Here is a 21,146-nt window from a genome sequence, read left to right on the forward strand (position 1 = left end):
TAGAAAACAAATCAAAATCCAGTAAATTTGCTTTCTTTCAGAAATCGCTGTAAAAGTAAAAAATAGTTCAATTGTAAGGATCCTGAAGGTAACGCTGTGGGGTAGTGCTGAGTGTTTCTGGATGGTAATGCAGCTCATTATTTTGTGGCAAGTTTGATTCATGCAACATGTTTTTATCAAAACTGAGATGTGAAACTGGCTGTAGATTTAACCCCACTTGGACTGACATATTTATTTATATGCTTTATTTGCAATAAGGTCATTGCATGTTTGATTTTAAAAAGAACACATGGTCTATTATTTACATTTAGCATAATTGGAACATTGTTTTTTTTTTAAAGACTCGAAATAACTTGAAATTCCAAGCTCCCAACTTGAGACTTAACTTTTGCCTGTCTTGACACGGACTTGCAACACATTGACTTGGTCCCACCTCTGTCAGTTTCTCACAAACACCCTAGCACAGGGGTCCCCAAGCTACGGCCCGCCTCCTCATTTGGTCCGGCCCCCTGAACAATACCAGACAGCATTCAGTGTTTTTTTTCATATATAAGTGAATTTTTCTTCAACCACCAGGGGGGTTCTTGAGCAGATATGAACCTTAGTTTCCCTCAATGGAATATATACCAGTCAGTACCAGTCACCGTTTCGCTCACGGTTTTTTTCCATTTGCATTCTGGGTAAAAATCTATCTATAAACACGAATATGTCGTTGGCAGTAATCCAATCCTCCCCTTTCTTCCCCTCCCCCCCCACCCCCGTCAAGAAAACTTTTCTAAGGTTTCTTTCTCGAAAAACTAAGACCGGCCCCCGACCAGAAAAGGGAACAGTCATGTGGCCCTCGCAGGAAAAAGTTTGGGGACCCCTGCCCTAGCATAAATGTCTGGCTGTTGAACTGGACCGGTCCAGGTCGCTATCAGGCTAATTTTCTTTTAGCAGCTTTACTAATCTTTACATTACATTACATCACCAAGGCTCATGAAAAAAGTCTTAATCTTGGCTTTTTTCTATTCTCCCTCTTTCTTTGTTTTGCTAATTTAACTTCTGACCGGAACTTTGGACGTTTGGATTCTCATTGCAGCTCGTTACTGGTGAAGCTGCAGTACCTACAGCGGCCACCAGAGGGCCCCAAGAGCTTTTTATTTTTTCTTTTTGTCCATAATAATTTATACATACATTATCAAATATATATTATTGTAAAAACAAATAACTTCATAGTGAAACTGTGTGTTTTTGATATTATGGCATAAATTATTACCAAAAAAATCGGCTCCACTGAGGGCGCCCCTTAGTTTACAGTTATTTTACAGCTCATATAGTTCAGATAAAAAAATCACATTTTTGAGATTCATTCATTTTTTACCTTTACATTACCAAGGCTCATTAAAAAAGTCTTAATCTTGCTCCAAAGAGTTTCAGACAAGTTCAACTGTATTTGGATGAATTAAATGGTAAAAACCTTTTTTGTGTCTTTTATTGCTGTTTGTTTTATTCAGTCTGAAAATCTGCTGTTACATCTGAATTCATCAGGATTTGTTCCCATTTCAATTATTTTTTTCTCTTGTCTGCACTGTGCAGAGTTTAAATTTAAACCTCCTTTCATTTCTCCTGTCACTGAATAAATCACTAGTTTTTCAGATCAAACATGTTTTTCACTATCAGTGACACAAAAACTGCAGGAAGATGAACTAATATGAACATGATTATTTTATACTTTGAGGATAAAACTTTATCCTTCACACATTTTTTATTCACACTCACATCTCTGCTCTTCTGCTGCAGCAGCGATAATTCAGAGGACGGCTGCTGTGACAAGCTGCTGGTGATGGAGATGTTTCTGATCTGCAAGCTGTGAAGCAGCAGTTCATTCCTTCCTTTTTCCCATTTTCACTCTGGATTTATTTATTAACACCATGATGAACCAATGAACTGATGAACCGAATAAAGTCTAAAATTATTGCATTTCTGGTGTAAATCAGCTCTGATAAAATGAGGATCTTTCCTGTGAGTTTTCATTTGAAGCAGGTTTGAGAACAACGTTTAACCCAGTGGAGATTCATCTGAAAAGAGAAACGCGATTATAACAGTTATTCTGTTGGTTCAATGATCAGATGTTTCTCTAATTAAATTAAACTCAGTGGGTTTCATCTCTTTGAATCAGACAAAGATCCTGGAAGCTGTTTCTGTGATTTTATTCTTTTATTATTAGAATGGAAAAAACTCTCAGAAATGTTCTATTTTTATTTAAACTGAACAAACATGATCTTTATACTGAAAACACTTTTTTGTAAAGTGTTTTTTCTGCAAATTTATTCAGATCTGTTGATATGATTATTTCCACCTTTACATTGAGACTGAGAGCAGAATAAATATTTAAATGTTTTAAGTTAAAATAAATATTTTAAATAATTTGTTCACAGACAAAACGAGCTGATTGTGCTGAAATTGGCTCAAGAAAGGAGACTGGAGTTCCCAGACTGGCCACCAGAGGGCGTCAGTGGTGCCAATAAGTGTAGAGACGTTACAGACAGTAACTGGAGCATCTGACAGCCAGAGACTCATAACGCTGCGTTAATCAGGCGGGTTTTTGAACAGTCTCATTTAAATGTTTACATTTTATACTCAGATCTCCAGGTTCAGTTTGAAGCTAAAATCAGTAAAATCTGGTTTCTTCCAGTCAGTGCATCACTGACTGTGTTATAAAATGTCACAGTTCCTTTCTTTCGTTTTCCTCTTTTCTGTTTTTAGCTCCACAGTAACAGTTGACCTGAAGGAGCTCCCAGAGGAATTGAATAAACTTTAAGCACATGTTCACATGGTAGTGGGGGTGGGGGTGGGGAGTTCCTGGTGCCACAGTCAATTAAGAGTTGCTTCATGTCTGCACAACTAATAAATGACTGAACAAACCGTCAGCCGAAGCTCAGCGCTGCAGGAGGACGCAGCCTGTTACTACCTGCAGCAGACAGGAAGTCAAATCAATACGTCTGATTATTTTCTGCTGCATAGAGCATGAAGAGCTACATATGAAACAGTTCAAACCCTGTGAAACAGTTACAGTTATCCTGCTTCCTTTTGTTTTTCACTGAAATGAGGAGTAAAGAGCTGAACCTTAACTCTTCTGTATGATGGTTTGTTCACACAGCAAACATCCTGCAAACAGATGAATGATGCAAACAGGAACCAAAAATAAAATTCTGCAAATATCAGTAACATCATATGAAATCCTGGAAACTTGATTCACAAAGTAGAAGTCCTCCAGACCACTAGGGGGAGTCGACAACCAAATCAAACAGGATGTCATGATTTAAAAGGATGTTTAGAAGACTGGAGGAAGAAAGAGAATGTGTGTTATAAAGTATTTTACAATATAGAACAGCTGCGTATTTACACAGGTAATATTACATACTCAAGACTCCCCCTAGTGGCCTGGAGGAATGTGGAGCTTCTTGGCTGATTCTGGATGTTTCTCCCTCAGCAGGGAGGCGGTGTGCTGTGACTCAGGAGTTTTACCAGCCGGTAGCTGGTGCACTCTGTGACGTTCCCCTTTGCCTTTCCAATGGAAACTGTTTGTTTGGGGAGGTTAGTTCCTGGAAACAATCTGGTTAAAGACAGTAAGAAGGTAGAGCTGTGACCTCCCAACATCTTCCACAGATCATGGGACCATGGGTTTGCTGCTCTTCATTCTGACCTGGTTTGCTTCAGCTGTGGATTTCTGCAGCACAGATTCCAGGATTGGTGGCAGGAAATGATGAAACGTTGCTGATGATGGCGAAATACGTAGACCACCTGCGGAGGATCCCTGGTCAGCCTCGCAGTCTCCTCCTCATCTCCCTTGGTTTGTATAATGTGTCCGATATCTTGAGTGGTGTTTGCTTCTGCTGGTGGATCCAGTTGGTCATGTAGGTTCTGGTAGTGGCAGCTCTTCACGGTGCAGATTTCAGGATGTGGTTTCAATCCAGGACTTGGCAGAACCTGCTCTTCCTCCAGATCCTGTAAGCTTGCTGTTCTTTGTTCTGTCATCATGTCTGCTAAGCTTCCCAATAGTTTCCCTGATGGATCTCCTCCTTTGCCTCCTTCCACATGACATTTGCATCCTGGGTTGTTCTGACTGAAGTCCATCAGAGCATCTTCAGGATCCTGCTTTTCTTATTTTATCCTAAAAGACTCAAATATTGAAATATTTCAGTCTTTCAGGGCCAGCGACTGGTTTCCTCAACATTCCCAGATCTTTATTGGTGATGTCTAACTTTTAAGCTGGTGCCCCTGGCAGCCCTGACTGCCTGAGGCCTGATGCCCTTTAACCTCTCCATGGAGGATGATGTGGTCACCTGGTTTGATTGTTTCCTGGCAAAGGTCTGGTTCTTAGACGGTCACCTTTCAGTCTCCATGTTGATGTTCCTCTGGTCTCTGTGGGCAGAGATACTGGGTTGGAGTTTCCAGTTACAGGTTGACCTCAGCTTCTCTGAGCATTTTAAACACAGGAAGAGCTCAACCCAGAGCTTCACTCATCCTGAACACATCTCCAGCTCAGATTTAAACAGGAGTTATAAGAAAGTTGGCAAATATCTACATATCATTTTAGAGTTGAGTGATTTGGGTTATTCTGAAGTTTTTTTGGATGTACATGTTGGTTATTTTTCTTGAGGCTCATCACATCATTTTGCAGAGATCAACAGTTTTTGAAAAATCTGAAAGGTGTGGATGGGCTGGGATCATCTGCAGTCAGAGGAGGATCTCTGTTTAAGCCACTGGGGTTATTTTAATGATCTTGTTTCAAATGAAAGGTTTCAGGGAGGATGGTGGGTTTATTATGTTTCTGCTGAGTCTGTTTGCTTTGGAGGTTTTCCAACCAGGTTTGTTTTGTTGCCACACAGAGAATCTGAAGATATCTCAGCTTTTATGAAAAGTTTCCTTTTCTTTTTAGTGGTTTAGAAAACAGAGCGAGCTCTGTGTGTGCTTCATGTTCAGCTGGAGTGTCGAGTCTTTGCTGCGTGTTGATTTGCTCATAAACCCTCGTTTTAACGCTGCTGGTTTAATGTCTCTGTGTGTTTCTGTTCTGCGGCTCTGAGCCTCAGGTCAGCAGCAGGCTGAGCCTCACATGATCCAGTCACACGGTGATCCTCCTGTCCACCTCCAGCTGCAGAGGTGAAACCATCCTGATGTCTGATCACTAAACACAGCTGCCATGTAAAGCTGAGCAGATGTGGCATCAATAACCTTTAACCTGGAAGAACAAAGGAGAAACAAAAAGGATAATATCCAACAAAAAAAAAAACAACAGCCAAACATCTGACTGGTGACCCTTGAACTCTCTGTCAACCAGAACAGAAACGTTGGTTGTGAAGCGGCTTCATTATTGACATGTTGCTATGGAAACTGTTTGTCTCAGTTTGTTGCAGGTCGTGACGCTCCTCGTGTTTCTCCTCTTTCATACCCACAGTGTCGACTGCAGGCTGAGCGTCTGAAACCTTCCATCGTCCTGAAGTTACAGTTTGGCTAAAGTCAGGAAAAAGAGCCGTTTAAAAACCTCCAGAATGTAATGTCATAAGTCAGCTGGCACTGCATGTTACCTAGCAACCCCAGCGAAGCCCAGCCCGTTGCCTAGCAACCCAAAGAGAGCTTCCAGCACATTTGGTCAGCTGGTTTTACTGCTGACAATGGCTGCTGGAAAAGAAAAGTGTTCTGTTGTTGACTTACGTTCCAGAAACCACTTGCTGCATTTTATTGGTTGTGCAGGAGGCTCCACTTCTGCTTTTCAAAGAAGTATGGTTATATAATTATGCATTTGTTTGCAGCCTTTTTTACATATGAGTGTAAACATTGAGTTTGGGGGCGTGGCCAGCAGCATGACTTAAAGTGACAGGACATAAAACAGCTGGAAATGCAGAACTGAGACTAAAATCTCCTTATATAAGAAAAATGTAATGAAGATGTTTCAGGGCCCACTGACCCGTCCTAACATGTTCATTACCTTTAACACAGAGCTGGAATCACTGGAGGCATTTCTCTAAGAAAGCAGGAAACCATGGAGAGAGGAGGAGGGAAAAGTCTGTAAGGAAGGAGGGAGGAGGGATGAAGAGGGAGATAAGAAGCAGGGGGAGGAGAGGAGAGAGGCATTGTGGGTCCATCGTTATCCAGCCGCTCCAGCAGAGGCAGCTGCTCCTCTCCCTCCATGCCGGGACCCTGCGGCCGGAACGCCGCCCGTCTTTGTTTTGTCCGGAGTCGGTTTGAGGAAAAGATCAACGTGTTTGGAGTGTTTCCGTTTCCCGGCAGCAGATGAAGGAAGTTGGCGGCGTCTGGACGGCTGTGCATCGAGCTCACCTCAGGGTAAGGGGATGAGAGGAAGACGAGGTGCTCTGCAGCATCACTCTTCCTCCTCATTGTTTCTCCTCATTGCCCTCATGCTCACGTTTCCCCGCCTGCAGCAGCAGCGCAGTCCGGCTGCATCATGTCTGAGGGCAGCAGCTGCTGCGCGGCCGGCCGCTGAGATGCTGACTGAAGGACAATGACCTGGATTTGTTTCCTGAGCACCAAACCAGACAAACATGTTGAGGATTTAAAGGAACGGAGTTTAAAGATGGGATGACCGCCGTGTGGCGCTGAACCCGACCCAACATGAACTCCTCCTCCAGTCCGAACCAGAGCGGCTCTCCTTTGTTCTGCCTGCTGGGAGCGGTGGGTTACTCCCCCAGCCTGGACACCTGCCTGCTGGAGGTGGCCATCATCCTCTTCCTCGCTGTGCTCATCATCGCCGGGAACCTGCTGGTGATCTTCGTCTTCCACTGCGCGCCGCTGCTGCACCACCACAGCACCGGACACTTCATCCAGACCATGGCGTGCGCCGACCTGCTGGTGGGCGTCAGCTGCCTGGTGCCGTCTCTGTCGCTGCTGCGCTGCCTGCCGGGCCTGAACCAGCAGCTCGCCTGCAAAGCCTTTGGCTACGCCGTTTCTGTGCTGAAGAGCGTCTCCATGGCGTCGCTGGCGTGCATCAGCTTGGACCGCTACATCGCCATCACCCGCCCGCTGTCCTACGCCACGCTGGTGACGCCGTGCCGGTTGCGGGCGTGCATCGTCCTCATCTGGGTTTACTCCGCCCTCGTCTTCCTGCCGTCCTTCCTGGGCTGGGGGAAGCCCGGTTACCATGGCGACGTCTTTCAGTGGTGCGCCGAGTCGTGGAGAACCAACCCGACGTTCAGCACCTTCATCGTGGCGCTGCTGTACGCGCCGGCGGCGCTCACCGTCTGCTTCACGTACGGGAGCATCTTCCGGATCTGCCGGCAGCACACCCGGGAGATCAGCCAGCGCCACGCCCGCTTCGGCGCGCAGGCCACGCCCACTGGTGGCGAGCGCTGCGACGGCTGCACCGACAAGCGCTACGCCATGGTGCTGTTCCGCATCACCAGCGTCTTCTACGTCCTCTGGATGCCCTACATCCTCTACTTCCTGCTGGAGAGCGCCGGGCTGTACCGCCACATGGTGGCGTCGTTTCTCACCACGTGGCTGGCAATCAGCAACAGCTTCTGCAACTGCCTCATCTACAGCCTCTCCAACAGCGTCTTCCGAAAAGGCCTGGGCAGTCTGCTGCAGCCGCTGCTTCCTTCCTGCCTCGGCTGCGCAGACGGCAGGAAGGCTCCGCCCCCCGGAAGCCTGCGCACCGACACGCGATGCCACGTCTGACGCTCTGCAGACTGGTTTAGATTATATTATATTATGTCTACGGTTTAGAAGCGTCTGATTGGCGCCTGCAGGACCACAGAGAGGCGTCTCTGCTGATGCCTGCTGGAAACAAAGTTTGACGCCAAACTGCATGAAAACAGTCGATGTGTGAATTCAGAGAATCTAATAAATATTTAAAAAGTGCAAAAAAGACGCAGAAAAGGAAATTATAGTTCAACCTGCTCGTTCAAATCCAGCAAATGCAAAAAAGCTAAACAATGTATTTCCTCATTTTTCTGTCTTTCGGATGAAATGGCAAAAAAAAAAAAAACTTGGATAATTAATTTCTTACTTTTTATTTTGAATTTTTTTATAACCTATTTCATTCTAATGTTTCAACCGTCTTCTATTGACATTGTGAGTTTATTTTGGCAGAATTTCAACTTTACTTTCATATGACTTTATTTTTGTAACAGATCATCTGACCATTATATTTTGTTGGTTAACCTGAATTCAAAGTCCAAATGAACAGAAGCTGTAAAACACAACAAGATGGCCGCCCTGAGACATGGAAACTCCAGGAGTTCATTGGTGGATAAAATCCAGATTTTCCAAAGCTGCGATGAACTGATGGATTGATGGTTTCAGGATGGATGTAGGTGTGGAGGTGAAACGACTCAGACTCCAGATGTTCAGGATCTGTGTGAAAATCTGAGTTGAACCTGAGCTGAGGAAACTCAGCCATGTGTTTTCTAACAGACTCCTCTGCTGAAGCCGCCCATGTTTGTTCAGCCTGGATTCATAGAAAATGTTGATTTATGAATCAGCTCGGCTCTCTGACCTGCGGCGTTTTTCCTCCTGCCGTCTGCTGAACGCCCAATCAGGAGACGGACAGTTTATTTATTTATTTGGGGAGGTTTGATCCTGAAACGTTTCATCAGCAGATCTCCAGTCTGAACCTGAAGCCGAAGCGTTTCTGTTTTATGAAGCTGAGCCGTTTCTGTTTGCTGCTGTTTGAAGCAGAAAATGTTTTACTGGTTTTGACTAAATGCAGAAAATTGATCCTGATCTCTGATTCATATCAGGCCTGGATGTGATCAGAGGTTTTGGCTCTTTTTAATCATTTTTTTCATATTAAAGGTTTGATGTGATATTCTCTCAGCATTATGGAGAGTCTGACAGTAACTTGTATCTTTTCTAGGTTTTAAAAATAACATTTAAAACTAAACTATGTGCTAAAACATTTTAAAACAAAAAATGAAAGACTTATTACTGTTGTGGCTAAATGAGATTAAATATTTCTCTAATTTTGACTTCTGTGGCTGTAATAATGTATCTAACTAGTTATTTTGCTACAAAACAAAAAGTGTTGAATCTTTAATGTCAAATGTTTGATCCTCTCATAAAACTGATCTGAAATCAGTTTCTGATATTTGAAGTTTCTGGATTAACTTCAGTTTCAGGTTTTGAGATTAAATTTAGATTAAAAACCAGGAGACATTTTCAGGTTTTCATCTGATCCAGTTGAACTTTAGCATCATGAGCAGCAGCTTCATTTATTGCACTGAATGTTTGTTTGTCGTTCTGCTGTTTCCAAACCGACTGCAGGAGAAACAGGCAGAAACTGACCGACGTGTCGATCCGGCTCCATTTTAACGCTCACACTTTAACTTCCTGAAACTTTTTAAAATTTTAAAATTTAAAACATCATTACTGATGTAATGATGTGACTGCGGCGCCGCAGTAACAGAGGTCTGCGTCTGTTTGACCTCCTGGAGGTCGAGATGTTTCAATCTGAGGCCCAACAGCAAAATATAATATTTATACTGTAAAAACCTGATTTGTTTCTTTTGTTATAAATAATATGAATATTGTAATAAAATAATATTCCTTGTACTTTGAGGTTTAATATCATGAGTGGCTCCAAGAAATGAAACCAAACAGCAAAGTTTGTTTCTTCCAAACAACAAAACCAGTTTAGATCCTTCAGCCCCCTGGCTAACAGTTTGTAGCAACAGGTGGGGGAGGGGCAGCAGTGGTCTTTGATTCTTTTTATCAGATTCTGATATTTTCTCTGGGATTTCTTTAAATGGAAGTTAAACTACAGAAATGAGATTAAAACCTTCACTTATTGTCACATTTAAAGAGCTTTAAATGTTTAAACTTTAACTTTCCTGAGTTTCTCTGTAAAAAGCTTCGGTTTGCATGAACTGTGTCTCATTTATGAGAGAAATGCTGAAAAGCAGAAAAAACTCAAACTATTTTTTAGTTTTAATGAAAAAGCTAAAATTAAAAATGACTTAAATAAAATATAATGTCTTCTGAAAATGATGCTATCAGTATTTTCTTGATGTGCTGAAGAGGCAGAAGCTGAATTCGGTCAGGAAGGAACAAGTAATTTGATTTATTCATCGTTTTTAAAGCAGCCGTTGTAACAGGACTTCTCCTTGTTGGAAGGGAACTGAAATGACTCGTTTCATGATTTATTGCTGCAGAAACAACATTAAAGTTAATTGGATTCAGTCTGTGGAAACTTGTTGAAAACAGATTTTACTTCAGTTATTGTTTCTGACTGCAGCCGATCGAAGGGGAAGAAACACGTTTCAGAATCTGAAATCATTTTAAAATCACATTTTGTAGAAAACTTTATGGATGTGCATTTTTTTAAAATTAAGAGCACAATTAAAAAAATCTTTTTGAAAAAGAAACAGAATAAATGTTTTGTCCCTCTGGGTCTAATTATGATGATTTAAGGTAAATGTTGTGAAACTTTTTAAAATGTTGCAGGTTGTAGATTTTTGTGGAAGAAGCAGCTTCAGAACCACAGAAATCAGTTTTTTTATTTTCTTCATTTCATTTATTTCAAACTGATTCAGAAATAAAAACAACCAGATATGAAAAAAGAAAATAGTTAAATTTGTTTAGTCCATTAAAACTCAGCAGGTTTTTAAAATGAGCAACAGGAAGTGCTGCTGCAGCGTCATCCAGCTGCGACGCTCCAACGTTTACAACATGAACTGATTTTAAGTTTTATTTATCTGGGTTTAGTGAAAAACCCAGAACGGGACAAAACTCTGAGTCTGAAAACTCAGAGTTTGTCCTACAGTTGATGTGTTGGACCGTTTGGTTCTGTTCTGTTCGGTTCTGATTTGTTCGGTTCTGTTCGGGTCGGTTCTGTTCGGTTCTGTTCGGTTCTGATTTGTTCGGTTCTGTTCGGGTCGGTTCTGTTCGGTTCTGTTCGGTTCTGATTTGTTCGGTTCTGTTCGGTTCTGTTCGGTTCTGATTTGTTCGGTTCTGTTCTGTTCTGTTCGGTTCTGATTTGTTCGGTTCTGTTCGGGTCGGTTTGGTTCTTTTTTGTGTTATTTCCTGGTTTTTGTCTGAAACTAAATGAACTGGTTCTGTTCTTATGACGCCTGACTGTTTTTCTCAGTCTACTGATTCAGTTTAATTTATTTTGCATTTTTTGCATACAAACTCAGAATTTAACAAGTTTTTTCAAGAACATTTTTGAGATTAATCTAAAACTTTCAGTTGTTTTGTCAGAAATTTGCTCCTCTTCTTGTTTTCTAACGGCTGAAACGCGGCGCCGTTCAGCCTGCGGACGTTTGGATCTGTTTTGGTGGGAAAAGCTGCTCAGAGGCTTCTGAGGCTCAGAACCGACCCGGCTCTGTGTCTCTGAACTGATGGATCCAAACACGTCCAGCTTTTAGGAGCAAAAAGTTTCTGTTTCCTGAGAAAAACAGACAGAATCCATTTAATCTGCCTCCTCCTGCTGTGAAAATGAATTATTTAAACGTACCTGAAACATTCAGGTAGACAGTTTTCATATGCTGGAGCAACACAGATCTCATGAAATGTACAGTTTTTACATTCCTGTCATCTTTTTGTGCAATAATCCTACAACAACCACAGTTTATACCAGATTAATAATCTGGACAAAGGGCTTTAATCTCTGAGCTGTTTGGTTCTCAGCATGAGGTCTCAACATTTTCCTGAAGTTTATTGTAAATAATGTGTGTGATTAAAACTTGAATGTTCTGTTTGTTGATGTTTCTGGATTCATTTCAGGTAATAAAAATAAAAAACACCTTAAAGTCGTTTTATTTTTATGTTGGAAAAAAAACATTGAAAACATCAAACTGGATTATTACATTTAGCTTTAAAGACGTTTCTTGTGTTTTTTTCTTATACATTTTTTATTAGTGTGGCTCATTAATAGTTGCACTTCACTAATTTTATTCTTTAAAAATATGACAGATGTTTCTAGTTGGGTTTCCATGCAGAAGGAAAAACTTTCTGTTAAATTGTCTAAATGAGGAATGATCAGTTATATCAGAGGTTCCCAAACTGTGGGGCGCGCCCCCTGGGGGGGTGCCGTGTCATTGCAGGGGGGGCGCGGGAAGCCGTCTGGATAAAAAAACAAAAAACATGAACTCTGTATGCGCTGGGTTTTTACCTTAGAATGGCCAACTCTCTGTTATTCCTATGTCAATGTGATACAGTAGAGGCTTCCACACTTCCCATATTTGTGTCCTCTGTCACTTTTATCAGCAGTTAAAACTGTTTAATCCGTTGTTAACATGTTGTAACCTGTTTTTCCGAGCCGCCTTTAAACGCAACATGAGCGCTACGACGCTCGAGCTGGTTTTACACCTGTGAAGGAGACCTGCTGCTGCTGGGCGGAGCTACGTAGGTTTGTGTTAGAATCACGGCAGCAAACCAGCAGGCAGGTAATGTTAGCTAAAAGATGACTAGCTAATATCAATACAGAACCTTAAGCTTAACAAGTACCTTGTAGGCTACCGATGTTGGTGTCTATTTTCAGCTACATACATTCATTTTGCCCCCCGTCACACGCGTCGTTTCAACCAGAGAGCCATTTGTAATCCATAGGGGGGGCGCAGAAAATGTTTGGAAACCACTGAGTTATATGAAGGTGGTTTAATTCATGTCATAAACTCATTAACATGAAGTTCAGTAGGAAGAAAAGATGATCCGGTTATGACAGAATATCAGACCTGTGATGGATTTATTAATTATTCTTTATACATCATTTTTCATGTACAGAACAAAAACCAGAGTCTCTGCTGGGGGAAGATTTGAATCCCTCCTGATTTTTATTCTTTTTTTTTTTCCAGTTACAGATTATCGTAACTCGATCAATACAGTTTTCAAATGATGAGTTCATTTATTAATGTAAAAAATGACCAGAATTTGTTTTGTTGGCCAACATTGTGACTCAAACAAAGAATTTGACTTTGGTTTTCTGGCACTTTTTAAAAAATAAATGTATTAAGGTTGTTGTCATTAGAAAGTTGAATTCATGTTAATTCTCTTTGGCTCAGTTTGATTTTGAACCATCATTTTAGATGGAAGTGAACTGGGAACGTTTTTAAAACTCAGATCAAATCAGTTCCTCCTGTTCACTCTGCTGCTCTCCTCCCCTTGAGCCTGTTCTCTGTCTCAGTCTGCAGAAACAGAGGAGGAGTTTGTTTGTGTGAAGAACACAACAAAAAAAACTACAACATGATTACTGATAAAGAGAATTATGATGAGCATCTTTGTAATAAAATCATGTAAATACCTTCTGGATGAGATGTTTCTGCTGACGGATCATCCAGCAGGAAGACATGAAGCTCAGTTCACCAACAGGCAGCAGGACAAATATTTTAACGAGAAAAATAAAAGTGTTTCTGTTGAAACCAATTCAGCCTCCGTTCTGCTTGGTAAGTTTAGATAAATTTACTTTTTCTTTAAACTCGCTGATGTCAGCTCAAGCTTTCAGCAGAAAGTCAAACCAAATGTTTTTTACAGTGTTTCCTTCAGGTCACATGACTGCTGTTTCATGGCGATCGTTCCCGCCGCCTCACATGATGCTGCTGAGTTTCTGCTGGAGAGTTAAAGGAATCTGTTCATCAGAAAACGAAGTGATGAGAGAAACAGACGGTCGGTTTGTTTCTGTGGCTTCACTCAGAACAAAGAAACACAAAATTCATCCAGTTTAGCAAATGAAAAAGCCGAGATGCCGTCATGGGCCGCAGTAATGTTCTGGATTTGTTTTTGTCTTTTCTTTAAACTGAAATGCTCTGAGCTGTAGATCACTTCCTGCTTTTGGAGCGTCTGAGTCGGCCTTCTGTCACCTGAAGAACATTTTCAGGATTAAAGGACTGAAGATCTAGAGAAACTCATCCAGGGGTTTATCTTTAGTAGCATTAATTACTGCAGCAGCGTCTTCAGCTGCAGCAGGTCCAGATGCTGCAGCTGGAGCTCTGACTAAAACCAGGAAGACAGAGACATCACCCAGTTCTACATCACCCAGTTCTACATCACCCAGTTCTACATCACCCAGCTCTACACCACCCAGTTCTATATCACCCAGTTCTACACCACCCAGTTCTACACCACCCAGTTCTACACCACCCAGTTCTACATCACCCAGTTCTACACCACCCAGTTCTACACCACCCAGTTCTACATCACCCAGTTCTACACCACCCAGTTCTACATCACCCAGTTCTACACCACCCAGTTCTACATCACCCAGTTCTACATCACCCAGTTCTACACCACCCAGTTTCACTGACAGAATAAACCTTAAACTACTGCTGGTAGTTTATAAATCACTGAATGGATTAAAGATCTGCTGCTGTTGCATCAATCTTTCAGACCTCTGGTTCTGGTTCTGGTTCTGGTTCTGTTCTGCCTCCAGAACCAGAATCAGAACATAGAGGAGCAGCATTCAGCTTCTATGCACCACAAATCTGGAACAAACTTCCAAAAAACTGAAAAACAGCTGAAACACTGAGCTCCTTAAATGAAACATTAATCAACATATTTATTGTGTTTTATATTTATTTTTGGTGATGAAACTCATCAAACTGTCTGATGAGTTTCTGACTGTTGTGTGTTTTCACTTTGTCATTTCATGTTGTCATTTCCCCGTCAGGCGGAGTTGGTTCAGCACCAGAGGATCCCAGGGAGCCCTGATCCCTTCATCTAAAGACATGTTATGTCAGAGTTTATGTTTTTATTTTCCTGTGGGAAACTCAAAATGCTGCCACGGCGGCTGGCAGTCAGGAGGAAATGCCTTTTCAGAGGCCGACAGCGCCAAATTTGGGCCAGAACCGAGAGCAGCAGGAGGGGAGGGAGGGAGACGCAAAGAGATTTATTATTATTATTGTAGCTTAAAACTTTGTGTTTTATCACATTTCAGTGTTGGAGGCGCCAGATATCTGCTGGCATGAAGATGAAACCCGGTGAGGGATGTTACAGCTTCCTAAAAACGTGTTAGGATGTCTGCAGTGAATCGGTCCAACAGAAACAGAGAAACCAGACGGATGTTCGTCTGACTGGAGCCGGATTCATCCAGCGTCACTGAAGCTCAGGTTTTATCTGCAAACCATAATTAACATTACAGGAAATAAAAGCTTGAAGTATTCCACTCTGTAATAAATCCATGTTCCTGCATGTTGTTTGTTGTTTGTTTGTTTTTTTATGTTTTTTTCCAAAATCACAAACTTTGTGATGAGATTAGAAATAATTGCAAGAAATTTTGCAATATATTTTTCCCTTTCCAAAATGTACATACAGCTGAAAAGATTTGAAAAAAATAAAAATACACAAGCACTTTTTTCCTTAAAGAACTGAAATATGTAGATTTTTTTATTACTTGCCAGATTGATCACAAACCACTTGGTGATCGATTGATTCCAATCCCACCATGGAGGAATCCATGAGCTGCTGCTCAGGAACAGATCATGATCTAAGTTCAGCTTCAGTTCAGGAAAAATAACAATCAGGCAGTAAAACCATGTTGATGGTTTTTTCAGAAAAGGATTCAGACATTTTGAATTTGTGAGAAACATCAGAGAATCAGGCTGAAGAAGCTGAATTTGTCTGATCTTCATGTTATCAGCTCTAATCTGAACTGAGGCGAGTTGACATTCAACAACCATGTTAGGGAAACTGAACTGAATGCGAGTCTCTGAGGCATCTAAAGCATCTGAATGTTGTTTGATTTGCAGTTTGTGTGAAAGTCGTCGCACCCAACGTCAGTTTGCTCCTCTGCTCATGAAGTCTCTGCTTCTCCAATCAGACGCCTGCTTCTCAACAAACATGGCGGCTTTCCAGGAACAACCGGAGGATTCTGAAAGGAAAAACATCAAATCAAAGTATTCCTAGAAGTGAAATGTGAGAATTCAGAACAAAGTCACAGTTTTACCAGACTTTGGTAAAACAGAGTTTTTATCTGCCGAGTGAAAACTCTGCAGATAAACTCATCCTCCAGGAACGACCGTCTGCTGATGGAGAGTCTAATTAATCCAGTTCTAATTAGCAGCTGCATCGTCACGGAACCAGAATCAGAACCAGCTCAACATCCAGAGCTTTAAGGGTTTCTTCACAGTTCATAATGAGAGTTTTTCTCCGCTGATGAACTGACTTTCCCTCTGTGCATCTGGACAGATGAGATTGTTGTGGATCCTCGGCAGCAGCAGCTGTCAGGATAATGAAGCTGTTTTTACATGGAACCGATCCGAGGATCAACGTTTCAGGAGGACGACCACATCTCTGCAGCGCCGCCTTCACAGATCTCAATCAGATTTACAAACTTGGAATATCATGAAAAGTCCAATATTTCTCTCCCTCGTTACAGAAAGTGAAACTCATGTTATACAGACTCAAAACACATGAAGTGAAATGTTTGAAGCCTGAAATTTCTGTTTTAAAATAACATACTGAAGTTCAGGGTCAGGAAGAAACAGGAATCAGTTTCTGAGCAGGAAGAGAAACTTCAGCTGATATCCGGTCAAACTCACAGCTTTGCTGCCATCTAGCGGCCAAAGTGGAAACCTGCTGAATTGTCCTAAATATTTTTTCTTTAGTCAACAAAAAGCTGAAAAATATTTTTTTTTCTCGCTTATCCTTATCTGTTCATCCCTCCTTCCCTCTTTTCTTTATATTTCATTTTCTAACATCTCTATAATATTCTTTTGTCCAGGTTGCATCTTTTTAAATTCTTGTTTATCGTATTTCCTCTCTAATTTTTACATAATGAAATTAAATAGTACAGATTTACCGTGAAATAGATTGTATCTTATTGTGAATTGTTTAGCATTTAAAATATTTCTTCTTCCTTTCCGTTCAAAAGAAAGTTTGATATTAAAGTTGACCAGCAGAGGGAGCTGTCGTCACATTAAAAAGATCTTTGAGATTTTACAAAAAAACCCAGAAGAAAATCTGTTGCTGACATTATGCTATATTTTCAACGTGTAATGAAGATTTGTTTTTAGGTTTCATAATTGTTTCTATAACTTTGTTTTTGATTAAACACAAAACATTTATTTTATTTATTAATCTGCTGATTTCATTAATTCAGGTCTGACAATTGATTAATCAGATTTTTAAAAAAGCTACTTTGTGCAGATTTTTCATTTAACCGCTTAAGGAATCATCTACAGCCAAAAATGAGCCGAGATTTTTTTTTCTTACAGAATTTAAACCAGGTGAAGTTAAAACTGTCACCTGAGGAGTTTTGGGCAGATGCAGGCAAAAGTTTTCAAGTATCTGAAAAGAAAAAATAGATCTATTTTGTCTTAGTGAGTTGTTCTTTCAGCAGATGGCCGTTTTAGAGGTTTCAGTTAACGATTAATTAATTACTAAACCAGTTAATGAACTTGGGGCTGCAGCCTGTCTTAATGTTTTAGAGAAACTGACTGAAAGTCTCCAGATCCATGAAACCTTCAGCACTTTTCCTTATATTTCAGGGTATTTTAATGCTTGTTTGTTATGCATCCATAAACACATTAAATTTAATCATAATGCAGTTAAAGTGTTCAGAGGCCGGTTCGTTCCTGGACGCTCTTCGTCCTGATTTGCTGTCAGGACGGTTTGCTTTGGACTAACAAGGTGATTAAACTGCAGTTTCCCCACGGTGAACCTGACCGCTCATACAGCGTGACAAACTGCCGCCATGCGCCCACGTTGCGTAATCCAACACCTTCTGGCTCCGCGTCCCGCCGCTAAAAATACCGGGAGGATCTGGAGGCTCCATCTGACGCTGCAGCCCGGCAGAAACGAGCAGCGGGCCGAGGCGCAGCTGTCAGCTCGGTGTCAGGAATGACGCGGAGCTCCGCTCTGAGGTCAGCAGAGGTCAGGAGGGGTCAACGTTTCCCCATGAGGTGTAAACAGCAGAATGGAGGAGTGTGTGCACACACTCAGGAAGCTGCAGAAAGTCTCTGTTGGTCTGCATGAGAAACCATCTGCTCAACAGAACCAAAAGGCTTCAGCTCAAACTGCCTGCTGATAGATGAAAAGTTTCATCAGATCCAACCAAAGTGTTGATTTCACTAGAAAACATGATTCTGTAACATCAGTGGGAAGTTTGGTTCCTGGTGGAAAACGTCCAAACATCAAGATTTAAAGAGGCAGGGTTATGTAAAAATCAACATTTTCCAGCTTGCAGGTTTGTTATTCACAGAAAACAAACCTGCAGTGTTGCTTTGATTCTTTCATGCAGAAATCGTTTAATCTCCATGGCAACCATTCAGCTGTGCAAAACCCCTGGGTGGACCTAGCTCCGCCTTCGAGGCTCTGCTTCTCCTTTGAGCCTCCAGCTCACAGAGCAGCCTCCACTCAGCTCCTTCAGACTAGCCAGCAGCAATTAGCAAACACCTGGTGGATCTGCTGAGCTCATTATAGGAGCTGCTGCTCAGTAAAATGCTGGTAGAAATGTTAGTTAATAGAGAAGCCATGTTGTGATGACTTCCTGAAGTCATTACAGCTGAATTATTTTATATATAAAGCATTTTTAAAACAACTGAAAATTAGTTACTTAATTGTACTCTAAAATAGAGAACACACAATACCGCCCCTTTAAAATTATCCTGCTGTCGTTTGTTTTACTGCTGATCCTAAAATTCCTAAAATAATGGCCCAAGTCATTTTTTCCCAAAAAAATTGCTTGAAACATTGGAACAGGTCCGTTTAGACTGCATGGAAACTCAAAACTCTGGTTTGGGTTGAATTTGCCTGCTGTGTGACTGTAGACTAATAAAGATGGCGGAGTCTTGTGGGACTTTCCTGCAGCAGGTTGTGCAAAGAAGAATGTTTCTTAAAATGAAGAACTAAATTGAAACCCTGAACCTCCTCTTTGGGAATTCCTTACAATGGCTCCTGTCTTTCTGGGTTTTCCGGATCTGATCTCAGATGATTCCAAACAAAACAACAAATGATTGAAAATGTAGTTTTTAAATCCTCCAGCTTAGACCAAAGGTGCCGCTGAGATACAGGAATGTTTAATACAAGATTAAATACCATCATCTGATACAGCGATATGCAAATATGTGTTTGAATACAAAGTTACAGTCATGACTGTATTTACATTCATAAATATGTTAATAAATATGTTCAGCTGCTGCTGAGTTTATACTGAAACACAGTTAATATTTCCAGTTTCTGGGCTGCTTGAGTTTCACTCCGAGACGTTTAGGGCCCCTGAGGCCCCTGAAGGCAGCCAGAGTATTGCTTTGTGTTTTCTTCAGGAGCCAGAACTGGACCTGTGCTGCCCGACGCGCCGCCATCGTCCTCCATATTGCTTTCAGTGTTGCTGCTGGCCGTCATGTGGGAACCGACAGTTTGAGAGGATTGGAGTTCAAACCGGGCTTCGGGTCTGGTTTCCTGTCTGGAGCTGGAGGTCAGAACAGATCCTGAGGGCCCAGATGGATGATGATGGGCGTGGCGATGGTCTGCGGCTGGTAGTAGGCACTGTCGATGTACAGGCCGCCTGCAGACAGGCAACAACATCAGGTCACAGAAACAACTGCTGGACTTAATGGGGATAAGAATCGGAACCAGTTTGACGGAAAAACTTAAATGTGTAGCGACTCTCCTAACATCCATTAAATCCTCTTTTACTTACATTTTTTTAAAACCTTCATTGGTGATCACTGCTAACTAAAAAGCTAGCTGTGCTAACCCTGAAGCACTAATCATAAACATTAGTTCTGCTAACGCTAAAGCACTACACCAACATGCTACTTAGTGGAAGCTAATGCTAAAGCGTTAAATTAAGTTTCAGTTTTATGGCTGTTTGAACTATAAGCAATGCATTCTGGGTACAGAGTAAATGTAGCTTGCTGCAGCATAAACAGTCTGCTACTTCAAAATAAGAGCATGAATATAAACTTTAAGATTTTTTTAACAGTTGATGAACAAAACTTCAACACAGATGTTGAACTTTATTCAGCTGAGAGTTTACTAACCTGCACTAAATGTTTTAAAACTAAACAAAAAAAAATGATTAGCGCACTAGCAGAGATGATCCCACCACTGGATGCATTTCATGGTTTTTACCTCCATCACAATATAAGGAACCTTGGATCACTTAATCTGATCTGTGATCTACTAGTTCAGTCTTCTAGTAGATCCTCCAGTTCATTAAAACCCAGATGAAAAGTCCTGACCAGGCGTGGCTGTAAACTCCTGATTAAAATTAAAGAGCTACAGAATCAAACCAGGAATTAAAACCTGAAACGGTTTTTATTCATCTGTTGGACTGAAGGTAGATTATGACATCACTTCCTCCTGAAACACTGCTGTCATCTGACCAGTTAAAATATCAGAACTGCAGTTTGGACTGATTTTCCTGCTGAAAAGCTTATTGTAAAAATAACAATAATAAATAAATAAATCAACATTTCACAAAAATATTTTTATTTAAAAAGATTATTATTAACAACCAGGTCAAAATAAAACAGCAGCAAATGTAAACAGTTGATATGAAATGAAAGGAAAAATGTTTTCAGTGCAACTGATCGCTGTAAACTTTTCAACACCAAAAAAACAAAAACAAGCAAATGAATCACAGGAGGGAAAGTTAAAGGAATATCCGACACATTCTGGGTTTCACCGTTTCATCACTGCAGAGGGTTCTGACTCAAACTGACTGCAGTTTATATCCTCAACACAACAAACGCAAAATATAAAACCAAAAATGACAAAAAACCCACAAACTAAAACAAACGCGCGGCTTAAACAGCTGCTCTCCCTGAAACAAACAGGATTTCATTCAGGCTGTAACTTCAGCTCCTTTCTGCTGCGTCTCGTCTGCAGGATGTTCAGCTTTAAAACTTTATAACCTGCAGCAGGTGAAGCATCTGCAGAAAACCTTTTATCCAAAAGCTGCTGATTATAAATCTAATCTGCATCAGATCCGTTTATTTCCACAGCCTCTTATGATTAAACATAATCATCTGAAAATATTAAAATGTCACAAACGTTGGTGTTTATTGATCAGTGGAGTCGGGTTGTGAGTGATTCTCCTCTACATGTGGAATGTTGAGTCACTTTATGCAGATTTGAAGAAGTGAAAACGAGAAAATGTTTCTGAGTTCAAATGTTTTGGATTACTGAACATAATTCTTTAGTGAGGATATTCCTTTAACAGGTGGAGGGGGCGGGGCTAGCAGGGGTACAAGTGGGCGGGGCTAGCA

General features: G+C 41.2%; 2 protein-coding genes and 1 long non-coding RNA gene across 3 annotated transcripts in view; 1 reads left to right on the forward strand and 2 right to left on the reverse strand.

Annotated features, from left to right (window-relative positions):
• Positions 1 to 6,094: 6,094 nt before the first annotated feature.
• Positions 6,095 to 10,321, forward strand: LOC103154425 (probable G-protein coupled receptor 21). The gene has a single exon (XM_007575703.2). It carries the CDS (start codon positions 6,616 to 6,618, stop codon positions 7,675 to 7,677), a length of 1,062 nt encoding a protein of 353 aa, XP_007575765.1. The 5' UTR covers positions 6,095 to 6,615; the 3' UTR covers positions 7,678 to 10,321.
• Positions 10,322 to 15,196: 4,875 nt separating this feature from the next.
• LOC103154426 (uncharacterized) lies at positions 15,197 to 16,900 on the reverse strand. Its single transcript, XR_477926.2, has 2 exons — positions 15,878 to 16,900; positions 15,197 to 15,802 (listed from the first exon to the last, which is right to left on the reverse strand). It is a non-coding gene; the product is annotated as an uncharacterized LOC103154426 (long non-coding RNA).
• Positions 16,901 to 18,884: 1,984 nt separating this feature from the next.
• Positions 18,885 to 21,146, reverse strand: part of LOC103154427 (spermatid perinuclear RNA-binding protein-like) — a 57,410-nt gene continuing 55,148 nt past the window's right edge. Inside the window, exon 18 of the mRNA XM_007575704.2 lies at positions 18,885 to 19,438. Within this exon, the coding sequence (XP_007575766.1) occupies positions 19,350 to 19,438 (89 nt within the window). The 3' untranslated portion in view covers positions 18,885 to 19,349. The remainder of the gene's footprint in view (positions 19,439 to 21,146) is intronic.

Source organism: Poecilia formosa, unplaced genomic scaffold (genome assembly GCF_000485575.1).
Source record: "Poecilia formosa unplaced genomic scaffold, Poecilia_formosa-5.1.2 Scaffold386, whole genome shotgun sequence".
Taxonomy (NCBI): Eukaryota; Metazoa; Chordata; class Actinopteri; order Cyprinodontiformes; family Poeciliidae; genus Poecilia; species Poecilia formosa.

Coding starts and splice junctions, on each gene's coding strand:
- LOC103154425 (XM_007575703.2), top strand. CDS start 6,616: ATGAACTCCTCCTCCAGTCCGAACCAGAGCGGCTCTCCTTTGTTCTGC.